Below are 17,837 nucleotides of genomic sequence, written 5' to 3'. Positions count from 1 at the left end.
TCTCATGACTGTATTTTTTTTAATCAAATGATAGAACTAAAACAAGAACTAAAACAAAATACCAAAGATACTGGACAAATGCATCCCTTGTGAACAGCGTCTAAAGACAGCATAAAAAAGAGCATATTAAAAAAAACATGAAAATAAGCAGCCCCTCCAAAGTCTGGGAAAATGACTTTTTAATGGAGAGTTGCAGGATCATTGGAGAATGTACTATGAGGTTTCTTTAGTCTAGGATGAGGCCCCTCCCACCTTGGAGAAATAAAATCACTGATCTGACGTGAATGGATTTGGTGACTGCTACGTAGAGAGGCCCGCGTTTCCCTGGTTCTACGGGGACTCAGCTGAGGCAGTAGTCGATGTGCGCCAGCAGCTCCCGGTGCTGACTGGTGGCGTAGGGGGTGCGGCACTTGGGACACTCCAGGAAGCTCTCGTCCAATAGGTTGATGGGCGAGGTGGGGACGTGGTCGTCGAGGGACAGCCTCTCGAACTCCATCTTGTTGTACGAGCTGGGCTCGGAGAAACGGCTCTGCTGCTTCTAACGAAGGGAAACGACGAGAGAGAGAAGAATCAATTAATTAATCAATCAAGATCGGCCTATCATCCCTTATATGAAGATAGCCAGGATATTCATGTCACGTCATGCTTGTTTATCTAACCCGGGCACCTTCTGAGCAACTCCATGAACCCAAAGGGTTACCCGCCCATCCTGGCTACCCTGAGAGGAAAAACATGCGCGCCTCAGAGCTGTCTGAACAAACTGTGTTCCTAGCGGTGCTTACGGCCGACTCCAGCCGGGCGATCTGGTCCCGGGCCTTCCGCAGCTCCTTCAGAACCTTGTGCAGCTGGTGCTGCAGACTCTGCCGGTCCATCTTCTCGTCCTCAGAGTCCTTCACAGACCTCTGGACCTGGGGGACGAGGGAGAGACGGCTGGACACCTCGTGTGTTGCATAACGGCAGATTATATGAATCCATATTTCAATGTACACACAACTGTTGTTTTTTTCTGGGCAACTCAACACTGGTAGCGCAGACTGTATGGTACAGTACAGTGTTCTGTTCTTGTGCGTAGCTTTGACCCACCTGCTGCTCTAGTATAGCTATCCTCTTCTGCTCCTGATTATGGCTCAGAAGAGACTTCTGGAGGAGATTCACCTGGACAGGGCAAGGCGCCATTACAAATAGATAAATAAATAAGATAGATAGATAAATACTTGATTAATCCCCTTGGGGAAATTCTATTTATCTAATAGCTCATGGCACAACAACATAGAACACAGCAATACACCACACGAGAGACAGACGGCAAATTCAATCAATCGACATGTCATAAAATGTGAGCTGAGAAGAATCAGGACGTGTGAATGCGTGTTTGTTTTGTTTGTTTGTTTGTTTACCTGCAGCAGCAGCTCAGCAGACCTCTTCCTCTCCTCCTCCAGCCGGTCGTCCATGCTCTCCAGCTCCACCCTCATCCTGTCGCTCCTCTCCGACGAACACTTCCTCTCGTCGCTCACGGCGTGCCTGTAGGGGGCGCACGTTTCACTACGTGCTACAGCTGAAGACGGGCGCGAAGACACCCCTTCGACGGAAGGATAGAGGATCGGGCGCCGGGATGTTTTATAGCGGTTATCGCAACGGGGCGCATACGTGTATACTGAAGTGCGCGGTCGTATGTTGAAGTGTACACTCTTACGCTGAGGTGTCCGGTCTACCCCCCCCTACCTGTTGGTGAGGCGCTCGGCCTGCAGCTGCTCCCTGGCCTCCTCCAGCTGGCCGGCCCTCTCCTCGTACCTCCTCTGCAGCTCGGCCAGCTCTCCCTGGACCCTGCTGACCAGCTCGCTCTGGGCCTCCGTCTCCCTCTTGCAGCTGAACAGCAGCTGCTCATAGTGCTCCTGCAGGCGGGCCTGAGACTGGGCCTGGGCCTGAGCCTGGGCCTGGGCCTGAGACTGGGCCTGAGACTCGGCCTCGTCTGGGGACGGGGGACACGAGAAGACAAGAGAAGGGGGACAAGAGAAGGGGTAAGAGTGATATATAGAAGAGGGGGGCGGGGGACAGTGACGGGATTAGGGGATCATTTCAACCGCACATTGGGATAAACACACACACAGGTTTGGGCGTGTAATTGAAAGGCTTTAAAGCGCTGGGAACCTTCCGGGATCGGGTTCGAAGCGGTGGACCTCCCCCCCCCCCCCTGCCCCAAGGTGGGAGCTAGTGCCAAGCTCCACGCTGCCAGTATAAAGTGTGGTTGTGGGTGCACTGCCCTCCCCCTCTCTGTTTTTCTTCCCTTTTCTCTCTCTCCCCCAACCTTTCTCTCTCTCCCTCTTTGTCTCTCTACCGTCGGCGCTGGCGTCGGAGGAGTGAGGGCTGTGCTGCTGGGCCTGCAGGGCCGCGTTGGCAGAGCCGAGCTGCTGCTCCAGCTCCAGGGTGCGGGCCAGGACTGCCTTCACGAAGGCCTCTCTCTGCTGGTCGTAAACAAGCCACTGCTGGTTCTTCTCCAGGGCCTTTTATGCAACCGCCGCCGAGAGCAAGAGAGGGTGAAGAAGAGAGAGAGAGAGAGAGAGAGAGAGAGAGAGAGACCATGAAATACAACAGTGCTTTAGGCTAATGTCCAGAATGCGCTCACTGTGCAGTGACTCATTGCAAGCAGGGAAAGATACAGTACGAAGAGACATGCAAGAGTAGTGACTGTAATGTTGAACTCACATCTCTCAGCTGGTCCTGGACCAGCGCTAGGTCTCCCGAGGGGACCTGGCCGTTCTGTCAGAGGGGGAAAAGCACACTGCTGTTAATATCACATGACTACTGCATGTAAACGTGTAATAAGCCCTACATAGACCCCTGTCCTCTGCCTGCCCTGGAGGGCCTCTGGCCCCTGGCCCTATAACAGAGACCACACTAGTCCCCATCCGTCATAATCAGTGGTCATCCCTCGACGAAGACCAGAGACAGTCCTTCATCTCATAATCATGTGAGAGCTGGCCTGTAGATCCACCCCAGCCTTTAAGACTGCTCTATCCTGCCCCGGGGCCTTAGCCCGGCATCCCTCGACAGAGGCCAGACAGGATCATAATCATATCAGCTCCGAGGGGGCGACCCCCGGGGTCACAGCGTCTTATCCCCCCCCCCCCCACCCCCCGGGACCCAGCCTAGCCGCTCATACACGCCCGACGAGGGGCAGAGGACGAGACGCTCATCCCCCGTAAGGCCCTGTGATCTGGTCAGGGTGAGTAGGCCAGCCATCATAAGCTTGTCAAACTTTCCACATGGTTTAAGCCTGGCAGGGTACTAATAACCACCCAGGCCGCGATAGGAAGGGAATAAGGAACGCCCCCCTCTGAGATATGTAGGGGAAACGGACACGTCCCTGGATGTGCAAGGCCTTCCCAGTTAGCTTGGTTAGAGGCTCGTCTCTTGTGGGGTTTCCCTTGGGTGATGATGACGAGGGGTTGGGGTCAGGGAGTGCGTTCACCTGGCACCAGGGATGAAGGGATTAAGGGTAACAGATCTATTATAAGTAGAACAGTTACGCAACTTCTGCGTTAGCTGCTAACAAAAGCTACGGGACATCCTGCGTTTACGATCCGGGCTGAACCCGCGGTCTCCTTAGATCCAGGGGCCGCTGTCAATTCGTTGGTTTGGAATTTGGAATTGGATAATCAATTCTCACTTCTTTCTTTGCTTTTTCGTGATCAATTCTGCATTATTGTGACTAAACTTGTCAGATCAGTAAAAAAAAAAAAAAAAAAAAAAAAAAAAATCTTAAGACGACAGATTTTTGGTTTTGGTACAGTCAGAATCAGAATGTGTTTTATTGGCCTTTTAGTTTTTCAACATACTCTGAATGTGCTAAGAAATAAATTGAATTCTATGCAGATTTTCTATGAGCTATATTTTAGGAATCCAATCTCAGTATTTCTAGAATTTTCAAACAGCCCTAACTAGATCCACTAACACACCATCTGATGGAAACATTAGATCACGTTTGACACTTGAATGATCTGACAGAAAAAAGGGAGGTATTTAGAGAAACAACACTGCCACCTAAAGGGCAACATGAGAACTACACCGGGAGCATTTGGTCTAGATCGAACGACCCTTCCAGAGACAGAGACCCTGTGAGGAATGGATAGGTGTGAGTGAGCTTGCAAGTAGTCTACTCTGTTAGTGCCATTTTGCTCATAACTATCCCACCCTATCAGATCTACACTGGGGCCTCAGGGTTAGGATTGAGGGGTTGATTTCAGATAAAACCTGACCGCTACACACACACACACACACACACACACACACACACACACACACACGCACACACACACACACACACACACACCTGTGAGGCAGCGGGGTCCTGCTTCTCCAGGGCCTGACAGCGGGCGGAGACGGCCACCAACTTGTTCTTCAGGTTCTCGGTCTCCTCAGAGAGAGACTGGAAGAGTTGGTCTCTCTGCTGTGCCTCCTTCCTGCGCTGTTCCAGCTGAGATTGGAGAGACGCTACCAACTGAAGCCACAGAGAGAGCACCTCCAGTTATAGTGTTACATCATGCATGCAGATAGTAGATGGATTATCATGATGTTATGGCACTTTTGTGACAAAACATTTGAACGGGTGAATCAATAAATAAGTGAATTAAGCCATCCATTACCTCCCGTCATTGGCAGGCAACTGGCTGTCTCAGGGTACCTAGTTCCTGGTCTATACCGCTTGCTTGTGTGTGTGTGTGTGTGTGTGTGTGTGTGTGTGTGTGTGTGTGTGTGTGTGTGCGCGTGTGTGTGTGTGTGTGTGCGCGTGTGTGTGAATCACCTCTCCTCCCTTAGAAGATAGCTGCTTTCTGAGGATCTCCATTTCCTGGTCCTTCACCAGGAGCTGCTGGCTGTTTCTTTCTCTCATTGTCTCCAGGGCCAGAATCCTCTGGAGGAAGACATGTAGCAGAGCAGGAGAGAAAGGTCAGCTCATCCTGTATCCCTAGACATGCACATGCCGCCGGGGTGACGGTACATAGTCAAATCTGAGAGACATAGGCTAAAACCTAGAGATTCTGTCAAGCTGGGGGTACGTGGTCTAATGCTTATGTTCAGATTGAATAAAAGCCAAATGTATTATTGTGCTACTGGCATTTTAACGTTTACTTCCTGTGCCGTTTACTTCCTGTGCCTATCTGGTACTTTCCACAAGCATCTTAATGTGCACCGGTTCTGTCGGCTAGGATCTATGTTCAGCACTTTGAAATTGTCTCACAACGAATTAAGTTGAATAAAAGTGTAATAAAACTTAGTAGTCTGATGGGCCTAATATTCAGACATATTGATGTGAGGATATCAATTATTTTCTCTCATCACTCAGGTGACTCATATCTTTTGGCACCCATTAAAATGAATGTTGCTGTTAAAAAGAGTGAGTGAGATTAAAAATCAATCATTCCCACTTCTGGACACAATACAGTAGCATGTGACAATCTGCCTGGCCGATTTGGGCTAAATAACCTTACTAACCTCAAGCAGTTTGTTATTGTCAGAGTCTGGCGGCTTGGCAGTTCTCTTGGAGATCTCGTCAACCTTCCTCCTGAGGTGAGCGTTCTCCTTGCGGAGTCTGTCCATCTCCACCTCAACCTTGGAGCTACTGGACTTGAACCCCAGCTTGTTGACGATGGTCTCCTTCGCGCCTTTGGACATGTCTGGAGTGTAAGCTGGAAACACAGGTAGGGTTGCAACTGTTCATCCAAACACATGTATGACCTCATGGATAGCAGATAGTTAAAGTTGAATTCCACATCTCATGACTGAGTCACAAAGCCAAACGTTTAAAATTCCCTGATTCATGAATAGTATAACTAGACAATATGCTTCCATTTTCCAACTTATTCGAGATGGTATCAAACATGAGTCGATCAGCATCACCTTGGTGAGTTAAACCAGATATTTTGTATGGTTTGAGAACTACCCAGCAAACACACAACGTCAGGGAGACGTTCAGATCACGTCTTAATAACGTCCCTCGGTCCAGAACCCCGTGTGCTCGTCTGCTGGACCCCTCAATATTCACACGTCTGGCTTGGACCCCTCTAAGACGTCTGTGGACGTGCAGAACGGGTTCAATATCTGAACATCTAAAATAAACATTCATTCTGGCTCCTAATTGGATGTCTTTGGACGTCCGAAAAAGACAAAAAAGACATCTTAAAGACGTCTTTTAGACGTGTCTTTGCTCAGTGGGTTGTATGGTTTGAGAACTAGACGGACGGACGTTTTATGTCGTGACACCTGCAGTTGGGCCTCGTCTGGTCAAACATCAACATGTCATGATTTGACCAGTTAACTTGCTAAAACACGGAATGGCAATCACTCAATTTAGAACTTTTGAAAATATATATATTTGAAAATATTTGAATATTTTTAACGAACAACTCACGGTGTAAGAAGACGCTTGTAGCTCAAATACAACTTGACAGTTTCACTTCTATGTAAATCTATGGTTTCACACAACAACGGCTAGGATTCGCTTCCTGCTTGAAAACAAGTTTGAATACACCGCGGTGAGCGTCATATTACGTAACGTACGTACGTTACGTACGTAACGTTAGTTACACCTGATTTAATTGGCCAACTGAAGTCTGACGTCACGTTGCTGGCAGTGCCCAAATACGGATTTCCGGGCCCTTCACCGCCTCCTCATTCTTTAGACCAGAAAGCGAAAGCTTGTGTTTTATCTGAATCTTTTTGTTATTCCTCTATTTAAGGTGATTCATTACTATCCACCAATTACTATATATTTCTGGACATAGTAAGTAATAGTTTCCCTCGTGTAACCGTTGTTTTATATGAGAGTATAGAGGATATATACTGTAGTAGTAGACAGGGGTGTGGACTAGAGGGCTATAGCCTGTTTTAGTAGATCAGGGTCCACATAGTCTAGCTAATGTCAGCCTACATAATGAATGAATCATGTAGCCTACTGATATTTTTTGAATTTATGATTTTTTTAATTTAATGTATGATCACCGATCGTAACTCCCTAGGGTGGCGCAGGGCCACAGGGTCCAGATGAATAGACTGCATTTACCGTTTTCGCCACGAGAGGGCAGCAACAGGCTTAGATAAACTGTTCCTTGTTCAGTTTCAGCAATTCACTGAGTATTTGAGTGCATGACTTCAGGTGGGGGTCCTTGCATGTATGTATCCATCACCGCTGCTACCATGGGGTTGTGGCTGGGACATTTGCCTCAGATGTGAAAAGCCTTCATGGATGGTGTTAGTGATGGCGGCAATGTTGTCAGATATTTTATCTAGCCTCTCTGACTCCTCTAGAAGGTCCACCATCCTTCTTTCTAACTGGAGGTCATCCTGCAGGATTGATCCGTAGTGTGGGCCTTTCTCTTCAGCTTGTCCTCTATGGCTGTCAAGCTTTGCCTTGAAAGGAGCAGAGAGAAAGGAATTGGAAAGGGATCGCCACACTGTCATTGGTTAAGACCTCACCTAACCAATAGGTTATGTGCATGCACGTATGCATACAGCATAGCAAATACCTCAAATATGCTTAACGGTAATAAACAAACATACCTGAAGCGTCTCTTCGCGTCTTAATGTAGCCTACATTTCTTCCAATTAAGAGGATGTCGCTTTAATCTCCTCTATCAGTGATTGGGTACTGGGAGGCGTATCACTTTAAATGCATCCCTAGATTGTAAACAGTTTGATTAAACCAGCTCGTTTTTGGAGAGCAATCCAAATCTCGTTGATCGTTATAATGACTACTGTACAATTGAAGCTCCGCCCTCCCTCCCTCCCTCCCTCCCTCCCTCCCTCCATCCCTCTGTTCAGTCCGTGGGAGCGAGGGGACGTGCGCGCACACGGCCGTGGGAGCGAGGGGACGTGCGCGCACACGGACACTGTGCGTGAATGACAGCCGGGAAGTGCAGCGCATCCACCGCATCCTCCCTTTGCACTGAATTGCAGAGAATTCTGTTAATAACTGGATATCCAGATGATTAGGGGATCGATTTAGATTTTTTGCGCATTAAAAACAAAAAAAAATCGAGTCTAGGAGTTAAACAGAAACACGAAATTGAAATTTATACAAAATGAACGAGACTGGACACTATGTTCCGCTAGAAGAATACGATTTCGAGCGCATGTTCGATGAAAGAGGAGCTCTGGAATGGATGCAAGAAAACTGGTGAGTATTCGACCTATTATAAACACATCTGGATGCCGGTGCGTGCTTCAATCAATCAATCAATTAATCAATCAAAGCTTTATTTGTATGTGCTTCCCATCCTACACCGACAAAGTGGGCTCATCCACGGTGTCATAATGTGGTCCCCTCGCCATGCGGACGGACGACACACTACGGTTCATTCTTTACACATTCTTAAGATCGAGAACTGTTTTTTTTTGCTGCCACTAGGCTACATTCATAGACAGTTACAGTACAGTTTGCTAACAGTGACATAGGCAAGTTGATATTTGTTAGGCCCCCTTTTCAAATGTCCTTGAGGGTGCATGGAACGAACGCTTGAACTTCACTCAGTTTTCATAATGTCCGTTAATAACTGGGAGTTTTATGAACGATTTGATTTTTACTATCCAGTGCAGACCTCCCTGACGTCACATCACGAGTAGCCTACATGACGTCACCTACACTACTGCTTTTCACCTGTGTATAGACACTATGATGCACCATATTCTTTATTGTTGTAGATGTACACGAGTATTTCGCTGCTGAACATGAACATTGTGTAGTAATATGCAAATCAGTGGTATATTCTATTCTCAGTGACTCACACAGTGTCTCTCTGTGTCCAATGAAGCAACTGCAAAGTGGGGCATGTTTGCCCCTTGTAAACATTACCTGGGCAATAGCCCTAACCCTTGTAAAGACCACATTTTTGCACTGAGGCCTACTTGGACAGAAAGTTAGCCTAAGCTAATGCTTTCACGGCCAGACAGACCGTTAAAGTCCAGAGAATGTGTTGAGCCGGCCAAATTCACCCTCACTGCTTCTCATGCCTCAGAGGTTTTCTGTACCCAGTCCAGGGAGAGACATATGGAGGAGGACGATAGGGGCCTTAGAGTATATCAAGACGACACCCATTAATGCTGATAAGATGACAATAATTCCACTGTAGGCTACCTGTAACTACTTGTACTTGTTACACATGGCAAAATAAATGGTCTATTCTATTCTAGTTCAACAAGCGAAAAACACGGATGCTTTGCTTGCAGATGATAAGATGCTGGCGCTGTGATTAATGAGCTAGACCTGCTTCAGCAGTCCTTCTGCTGATTAGCCAAACAACCTTGCTGAAAACGCACGCGTTTCTGCTTTCAAGGGACGTTTAAAGCCCTCCGCCCGCCCCTCTCTCTCTCAGGTCGCTCTTCTCTTCCTCTCGGAGAGACCAGAAGAAAGAGAAGCAGGCTGTGAGGGAGAGGGCGGGTCTGGGGCCCCCGTGTTCGCTCTCTCCCTCTGACTTGCCTCTCTCATCATCCTCTTCATCATCTCTCTTTCACTCTGTCTTTGTGTCTACCTCTCTCTCCCTCTCTCTCTCTATCTCTCCCTCCCTCTCTCTCTCCCTCCCTCTGTCTCTCTCTCTCTCTCTCTCTCTATCTCTCTCTCCCTCTCTCTCTCTCCCTCTCTCTCTCTCTCTCTCTCTCTCTCTCTCTCTCTCTCTCTCTCTATCTCTCTCCCTCTCTCTCTCTCTCTCTCTCTCTCTCTCTCTCCCTGTCTCTCTCTCTCTCTCTCTCCCTCTCTCTCTCTCTCTCTCTCTCTCTATCTCTCTCTCTCCCTCTCTCTCTCTCTCTCTCTCTCCCTCTCTCTCTCTCTCTCTCTCTCTCTCTCTCTCCCTCTCTCTCTCTCTCTTTCTCTCTCTCCCTCCCTCTCTCTCTCTCCCTCCCCCTCTCTCTCCCTCTCTCTCTCTCTCTCTCTCTATGCACACATTCCCTATATGGGAGTGATAAGGCAGTCTTCATTCAATAACAGACCTAGCATTGAAAAAATCAGACAAAAAAATGGGTTTTTGTTCAGAAACAAATCCAATTTCCCTATTTCCTGTAAAAAAAAGAAAAAAAAAAAGACTTAGGCATGCCTCTGCTACTGCTCTCAAACCTCTGGACTCTGTATCACTCTGGCCTCAGGTTCATCACTGCTGTACACACCGCTGTGTTTGATATGACTCAGTTGGGTGAACCTCTTTTGCTCAGAGGCGGGACAGACTTGTGTTTATTTATTTACAAGGCCCTCATTGGACAACTCCTCAACTACATTTCATCCATGCTGCTCTGGTCTCCTGGACCCTGAGCTGGGACGGTGGTCCGTTCATGCCCCCTTAGCCTGGAGCTCCCTTCAGAGTTCCTTCATGTCCAGATCCCTCGTCCCCTCAGGTCATTTTAAAAACCTTCTCACTAGTCATCTTCTCTCCGTCTGCACCTGCTTTTATTGAGCTGCTTATGCCCCATCTTTTATCTGTGTTACTGTATATATATTCTATACTGTACCTATTTTATATATGTGTTCTTAACTTGCTTATTGTTTGATGCTCGACGTCGTTGTAAATGAGGTTCGCCTCAATGGTCTTTCAAGTTTAAATAAAGGCTAAATAAAATAAATACATAAAATAAACTCCCGATCTCCAGAAGATGGTTAAGAACCTTATGTAACATCACCCGTACAAGAAAGCAACTGTCGGCCTGTCGCCATGTGAATTGCTAATGAGGTTTTAGCTGTGTCAGGCAGAGTGAGCAAACAGGAAGTGGCTTTGATGGCGTATAACTCAGGCGTTACTTCCTGGTTGACAGGAGCAAGTCCTTCATGTTCTGCGGCCTGTACGCCGCACTCATATTCGGGGGTCAGCACTTCATGAGAGAGAGGCCCAAACTGAATCTTCGCAGGCCTCTGGTGCTGTGGTCACTCAGCCTGGCCATCTTCAGGTGAGTGGCACGATTCACCCTCATTTCTCACTGCAATTCTACTCCGGATGTAGTTTTTCCTGGTACAGAAAACGTGTCGGTCAAAGATGGCGAGTTCTACGGTATCTGGACTGTCTGTGCAGAGGAGAGGTGCATACTTGTGTACAGAGCTAGTTCTTTCTCACAGAATGAACAGGATGTGGTATTGCTATGTTTATCTGGCCTCTTACTGGAAATCAGAATAAGAATCTTAATTTGTTGGCCAAGTATGCTAACACACACAAAGAATGGTACAAATACATGGTGCAATGGTCAGGTCAAGGCTGAGGCAAAACTATCACATTCCTTACTGGATTTGTTATCTGTGTTATAAATGCACAAGGGAAGAACCAGGATTAGTGTGTGTGTGTGTGTGTGTGTCTGTAGAAGAAAAATGTACAGTGCTCTTGACTAAGAATAACATGATGAAACGGTGCCTGTTCTTCTCAGTGCTATCATATGCTTTATTAATAGGGGATGAGGACGTGTTTCATTGTGCTACAGTACGTGTATGCCTATTCCTGGTGTGAGATGATAGGGGGATTTTATTCACACACCATTGGTTACTGACCCAGACCCATTAATACCCAACATGCTTATGCTATCCAGGTGCCAGCACTTCCTGTGGTGAACTGTGAAGCCAGCATGGTGTCATGTTAAATATGCAAGTATGTGGAACCAACAGTGTTGGAGACACTTTGACAGGCCGGCTGTGTTACAGTCTATCTATTCCCAGGTCAGGATAGGGAGAGTTGATGCACGGAGCTCCGCCATGTTCTCACAGGTGCGTCATCGATGGCCACACCCCCCTGCTGAGCCCGCCGATAATCCTAATTCCAGAACAGTGGGTGTGACCTGCCCTCTCAATCCCAGGGCTGGATAGGATAGAAAATATAACCCTGTAGTCATTCCATAAACTCATTACAGTCTGAGTGAGTACACAGCAGTACAGTACGTCTCAGAATACGATGGTACAACAACAATAACAATGGAAGCAATCAGTCGCCAACAACAGTGACTGTGCAGTTTTTGGAGAAGCGTATTTAGTCCTGATTTCTTGCTCTGTGCCCACCGCACTCAGAGGTGTTGAGTTACACGGTTCTGGTAATGGCTTCCCAGAATCTCACTGGATCAATGTTACATCGCGGGGCGTGGGGTTTTATGGGTATTGTGGTTTTATGGGTATTCATAAAATAAGGGAGGTTTCTGAGAAAGTTGTAGGGCCTATTGCTTGCGTCAGAAATAGTAGACAGTAGACTGACTGCATACAGTATTTCAAGTGTGAAATAATGCTACAGTACCTATGATTGTGTTTGTCAACCAACTTGTTAGTTGAAATAACTTATTTGAAATGTGTGTCAAAAGTAGTCATAATGATAATTGGTAAGTACCAAAAGGCTTCACTGTAGGTCAGTTGTTATTTGATATTCATGATGTTATCTGGGGAAGGAAATGTCACCTAAACTATTATCTCTCTCAGCATTTCTTCATCCAATTTACATTTGTGGCATCAGGCAAACCACAAAGTTGACAGTTCATATTGTATGGTTATTGTACGGTTATTGTATGGTTATTGTATCGTTAAGAGGTGCTTTATTACGTTGCAGTGAATCGCAAACACAAGCTGAATTGAGACATGCCTGTTCCAATCAGAGATAGCCAAGCCTGACCATGACTCTGCTACCGAACAGTGAGAGAGTTTATACTGTAGAATGACCTCCATTTGTTTACATGATCTAGTGACTAATTCTAACGCCTTGACCGTCATGGACTTCCTTCCACAGCATCATCGGAGCGGCCAGGACCGGCGTGTACATGCTGCACGTCCTCAACACCAGCGGCTTCAGGCAGTCCGTGTGTGACATCAGCTTCTACAGCGCCCCCGTCAGCAAGTTCTGGGCGTACGCCTTCGTCCTCAGCAAGGCCCCCGAGCTCGGTAAGGCTGCTTTAAACAAGGCGGGAGAGATGGGCTGTAATTGGTCAATTAGCTAATAGGTCAATTATTTAATTAAGCAGCCAACTGGGGATTAGGCGAGGAGGCAGGGCATCCAAAAATAACCTTGAGTGACTTAGTCATTTTTTCAGTTGATGTATTTCCACCATGGCTTGCACTTATATTGATCAGCGGAGGCCTATTACAGTACCTCAAGAACTCCCGATGCTACAGTATCTCCCTCCGTGTGAGGTAATCTAGTCACGACATGCTAGTCACTATCTCACAGTCAGGGAGGACTGTAGCCCTACAGTAAATGGGGGTAGATGCTGAGCTGGCAAGGTCAGATCAGCGACCGATTGACTGCTCTCGGGAGCAACCGACGGGAAGGACATCCAGAATGGCACAGATGTGCATCCTAGCAGACCAATTAGTTAAATGTGTCGGAAAAACAATGATAAATGTGCTATTCCGAGACGGGAAGCACAGATCTTCCCAGTCTCAGTGTGATCTCCTGTGAAATGTATCGCATTCCGAATATTTTTAGGTGTTTGGCATGACTTGCACGTAGTCCTCGCTGGGAGCGGTGAGAGCGAGCGCCAGGGGAATGCTTATGTCCCAAGCCATGTGTAAAATATTTGGATTGTGATACATTTCACCGAAGAGCATACTGAGACTGGGAGACTGACCACAAATAGGGCTAAATGTCAGAAATAGCACGCTTACACCTTTAAGTGTGTGTGTGTGTGTGTGTGTGCGTGTGTGTGTGTGTGTGTGTGTGTGTGTGTGTGTGAGCGAAAGAGCGCCATCATCCGTCTGAGTTATCCCCCTTTCCGCTCGTCCGCAGGCGACACGGTGTTCATCATCCTCCGGAAGCAGCGGCTCATCTTCCTCCACTGGTACCACCACATCACGGTGCTGCTCTACTCCTGGTACTCCTACAAGGACCAGGTGGCGGGCGGCGGCTGGTTCATGACCATGAACTACGTGGTGCACGCGCTCATGTACACCTACTACGCCGTGCGGGCCGCCGGCCTCCGCGTGCCCCGCCCCTGCGCCATGGTCATCACCGCCACGCAGATCGTGCAGATGGTCATGGGCCTGGCCGTGCTGGGCCTGGTCTACCGCTGGATGCACGAGGTGCGCTGCCCGTCCTACGTGGACAACATCGTGTGGGGATCTCTCATGTACCTCAGCTACCTTGTCCTCTTCGCTTCCTTCTTCTATAAGTCCTACCTCAAGGGCTCGGGGGATAAGGGCTCCAAGGCCCAGTAATGGCCCGGGGCCTAACCCTAGTTACAGTAGTAGACTGGGCAGTCATATTTGAGCGTGTGCCAAAGTACAGGAGACCGCGTTGTGCCATGAATGTGTGAGTCACGACTGGTTTGCTGGTTGTTGGGTCCACGTCACTTGTGATAAGCCAGCTGTTTTTTCACCCCGACTTTCTATAGCTTGTCTGTAGCTCATTTAATAATTGATGTAGAACCATGGATACATGAGATACACAATAACAGTGAGGTAGTTCAGGTAGATAGTGGACTGTGGAACCGCCGCATGGTCAACACACTGTAATATGTTATCATGGAAGGGAGTACATAGAGAATGAATGAAGGACATTCGGTTTGTGTACAGTATGACTAATATGCTACACACTTCACTAGATTTCTTGGCTTCATTAATCAATCTTTTAACCAGAGTCAGAGCTTAGTAAAAAATAGCAATACTTTCTTTTAACCACGCGTACACATACAAAAGATGGTTTCTACTCATCTCCTGCATTCCTTGGGAGCATTGGCTGCGGTTGGCTGTGCAGGTCATCAGAAATGAACGCGCTTGTACGTGTTGTCAAACTTCGAGTATATCCAACGCTTGAAGCATCTTCGAGGGTAGCTGACAGCCGCGTTGCAGTCTGCATGGCCGAGAGGGTCAGTTACTGGACGTTATGGATGCAGAATGGCTCTGATTTGAGCTAGAATCCTTTAGACCAGGGCTGATAACTTGACTACATCACTCATAACATTGTGATGTTATCAAAATTGAATTAATTCCAAATGTACTGCATGAAAGAAGGATGTTTTCCACTGATTAGGTCTAACTATTAATAGCGACAAAGGCTCACACACACACACACACACACACATAAAATATGCTCTGAAAAGTCAGCTCACAGATCAATAATCTGATATAGACATCACATGGCTTCTACATGTTATACACCCTCTGATCTCCTCATAAACCACAGAGCATCATAATTCTTTTTTTAGATTAAGCAGTGTAGGGTTATTCTGCATGGAAGCATAATTATTATTCATCATGAGGAATGACGCATTTTAACCCAGAGAAATGAACAGGAAATGTGGTTTGGTGATGTACTGTAAAGCCATGGACCAGCTGTTACAGTCGCAGATGAGAAAGTAGTTGAAGAAAAGGTTAACGACAGGTCAATGAAGGTCATGCTTAGTTGCGGTGTTGCTGCGCGTACACAAGGTTGTCGCCCGTACAGGAGTGACATCTTGACGACTTTGTCACAGCGATGGTATCTGAGTCACGTACGTCACTCGCTGAGATGAATGCATTCCTCCTTCAAATATGTCCCCGGACACGTCACGGTGACATGCAGACAGAACACCCTCATAGCTAAACTTCACCTGCACCACCATCCCACCCCTCAACACACACACACACACACACACACACACACACACATTGCTTCATCATGTTTACTCACTCGCACCGTTTTGCGTTCCTCACCTCTTGTGAGAAAGTATTTGACCTTTGACCCTTATACAGTACTCCCTGTCATTTCTCCATGTGCTCTATCACAGGTTTCTATCTGGCTTCTTTATGGCCCAACCCAAACCAGTCCTCCATGTGAGATCTCTTTTGTGATAAGAAGGAATCCTGTTTGCTCACTCATAATGTACTTTATCTTAGTGGTGCTATTTCATTACAGACTGTGGTGTTGGTACTTTTGGTTTGCGTCAGGCTGCACTCAAAGAGCTGCTAAGAATGGAGGCACAAGGGAATTGAATCTCTTTGGGTGGAGAGGAAAGCACTGAGGGCCGTGACTCAAAAATGTGTCCATTGTAAATAATATTTCCTAAGGATTTATTTATTTTCTTAAAGTTTCTGACAGTCCTTTTGGTGTGGCAGGGAATCGTGGGACTAGCTAAAACCCTGTCAGTCTTGAACTGTGCAGATTGGGTTGTGTGCGTTGTATTGTTGATTCTATTCTTTTATAACACAATGCACCATATTAATTTCAGATATACTTATATGTTTATTGATTAAAAGAAGAAATCTCCTGCCATACTGTCGTTTTTGGGAGGAAAGCTAGTGATGGTTAATACTATGACCTTGTGGTTAAGCTTGTATTGTTGTGGAAGAAAATGATTGGTTTCAAAATTCTAACAACATGTTGTATATACATGTACATGCAAAGACCTGAATTGGTATGAAACATTATTACAATCACAAGAGGACCCGCCTACTTTTATACGTGTCCAAACAGTGAAGTGCTGTCCCTTAATGTAGTAGGTGAAGTTCATACAGTATATCTGAGAGTCTAATGGTTGTGTTCACCCATCCTCATTAAGAATAAACGGATTGACACCCTTTAGCAAAGATATTATAGCTTTGTCAGATATGTCTCTGATTTAAATATACTGTAGATCAAGATGTGCGTTTCTTGTTTTCCATCAAGAATAAGACCAGTGTACAGTAGATTTGATAAACTGTGTAAAAATGTTTAAAATGTGTTGGGGCCGAGGTAAAGACAGTGAGAAAGCTTTGGCTAAAAATTAAATTAAAATGAATCTTTTTTTTTTTTGCCTAACCACTAGTGAGTTTTGAACCTCGGCAGCTTACAGTATGTGTGTCTGTTGTTATTGTTGTTGTTTAGAGCAGTAGTACAGTAGTAATTCCTCCCCTATCCACCATTTCAGGGCCATAGCTCTCAGAGCACATGTGTTTACATGCATTTGACGTGTATGTTTGTAGCAGTTACAGTAGAGGTTGTCACCCATGTCTTAAAGTATGAGGGCTTTTTGAAGGGTAACTGGTAACTAACTACCAGCTGGACCATATTGGATGTGTGGCTCTTGCCTTTATAAATGCTACAGTACAAACACTTTGCCAGTCGATCCTGTAACCATGACTGGCGATTGTTACTGGTTTCACTAGTGCTTTTTACATAATAGTAGACCTGTTATTACAGTACATTGTTTTAATAAGGGTGTGACAGTGCCCTTAGGTATACCCTCATATAACGTACAGTCCATGTAATGACCGCTCATGTCGTCACATACCGCATTATCATCATAGAGCAGTCTGTAGAGCTAAGCAGTGTATACAATTGTGATTGATTTTAGACCACTTTAAATGTAAACCTGCAAAAAATGTACTGGCAGTAACAATAATTATGATCATATAACATTATACACCCTCCACCTTGAAAACGATGTTGCATTTTAGCTGTGAAATGCTGTAACAGATCATCCAGTGCAGGGAAAACTTCATTTGTTATTTGTGCGCCGAATTATGCTTCTGAGGTCGTCTACGCTGTTGGGTACATCTGAGCACAGTGTTAGTTAGAAGTAGAAGAAGTAGAGTGTAAAAACACAGGCTTAAATACACCCCTGTATGTGTCGTGTGTCAAACGCTATGGAAGGAAAATAAACTGTTTAAGGGCTTTGATGTTTCAATGTAATTAAAAATGTTGTAACAAATTCATTTCTGTCTGTTATCTGTTATTTATTCGTTGAAATGTACGGTTTCCGTGCTGTTGGACACTATAATGTGCGTGGGACATGATAGCTCAGATGCAATTTTCTGATATCAGTCATTACAAATCGCTCCGCTCCAGTATCATCCATCATCTTGCTCAAGTGAATAGCTGAGGTTTGTCCTGGGACTAGAGATTCCCATCTCTAGTAAACACCACACTTCATTAAGCCCTTTCCTGATT

The 17,837-nt window shown here is 46.2% G+C and overlaps 2 protein-coding genes across 2 annotated transcripts; one reads left to right on the top strand and one right to left on the bottom strand.

Annotated features, from left to right (window-relative positions):
- Positions 1 to 340: 340 nt before the first annotated feature.
- cep55l (centrosomal protein 55 like) lies at positions 341 to 5,670 on the bottom strand (the record flags this gene model as incomplete). The annotated part of the gene is made up of 10 exons (XM_084459892.1): positions 341 to 538; positions 783 to 908; positions 1,084 to 1,155; positions 1,398 to 1,521; positions 1,723 to 1,969; positions 2,336 to 2,501; positions 2,704 to 2,757; positions 4,331 to 4,498; positions 4,802 to 4,909; positions 5,491 to 5,670. The coding sequence occupies 10 exons, from the start codon at positions 5,668 to 5,670 to the stop codon at positions 341 to 343; spliced, it is 1,443 nt and encodes a 480-aa protein (XP_084316018.1).
- A 2,235-nt stretch (positions 5,671 to 7,905) lies between these two features.
- Positions 7,906 to 17,553, top strand: LOC311326755 (very long chain fatty acid elongase 6-like). The gene is made up of 4 exons (XM_084459708.1): positions 7,906 to 8,170; positions 10,789 to 10,920; positions 12,723 to 12,874; positions 13,719 to 17,553. The coding sequence occupies exons 1-4, from the start codon at positions 8,076 to 8,078 to the stop codon at positions 14,144 to 14,146; spliced, it is 807 nt and encodes a 268-aa protein (XP_084315834.1). The 5' UTR covers positions 7,906 to 8,075; the 3' UTR covers positions 14,147 to 17,553.
- The last annotated feature ends 284 nt before the right edge of the window (positions 17,554 to 17,837 follow it).

This window comes from Borostomias antarcticus (genome assembly GCF_949987555.1).
Source record: "Borostomias antarcticus genome assembly, chromosome: 29".
Lineage (NCBI taxonomy): Eukaryota > Metazoa > Chordata > Actinopteri > Stomiiformes > Stomiidae > Borostomias > Borostomias antarcticus.
The sequence above is the reverse complement of the archived record's forward strand: the minus strand, read 5'-3'. Positions and strand labels throughout refer to the sequence as shown.

Excerpts from the sequence above, each read along its gene's own strand:
- LOC311326755 (XM_084459708.1), top strand. The coding sequence starts at position 8,076 with ATGAACGAGACTGGACACTATGTTCCGCTAGAAGAATACGATTTCGAG. Across the intron at positions 8,171-10,788 it reads GAATGGATGCAAGAAAACTG|GAGCAAGTCCTTCATGTTCT; the intron begins GTGAGTATTCGA and ends CCTGGTTGACAG. Across the intron at positions 12,875-13,718 it reads CAGCAAGGCCCCCGAGCTCG|GCGACACGGTGTTCATCATC; the intron begins GTAAGGCTGCTT and ends GCTCGTCCGCAG.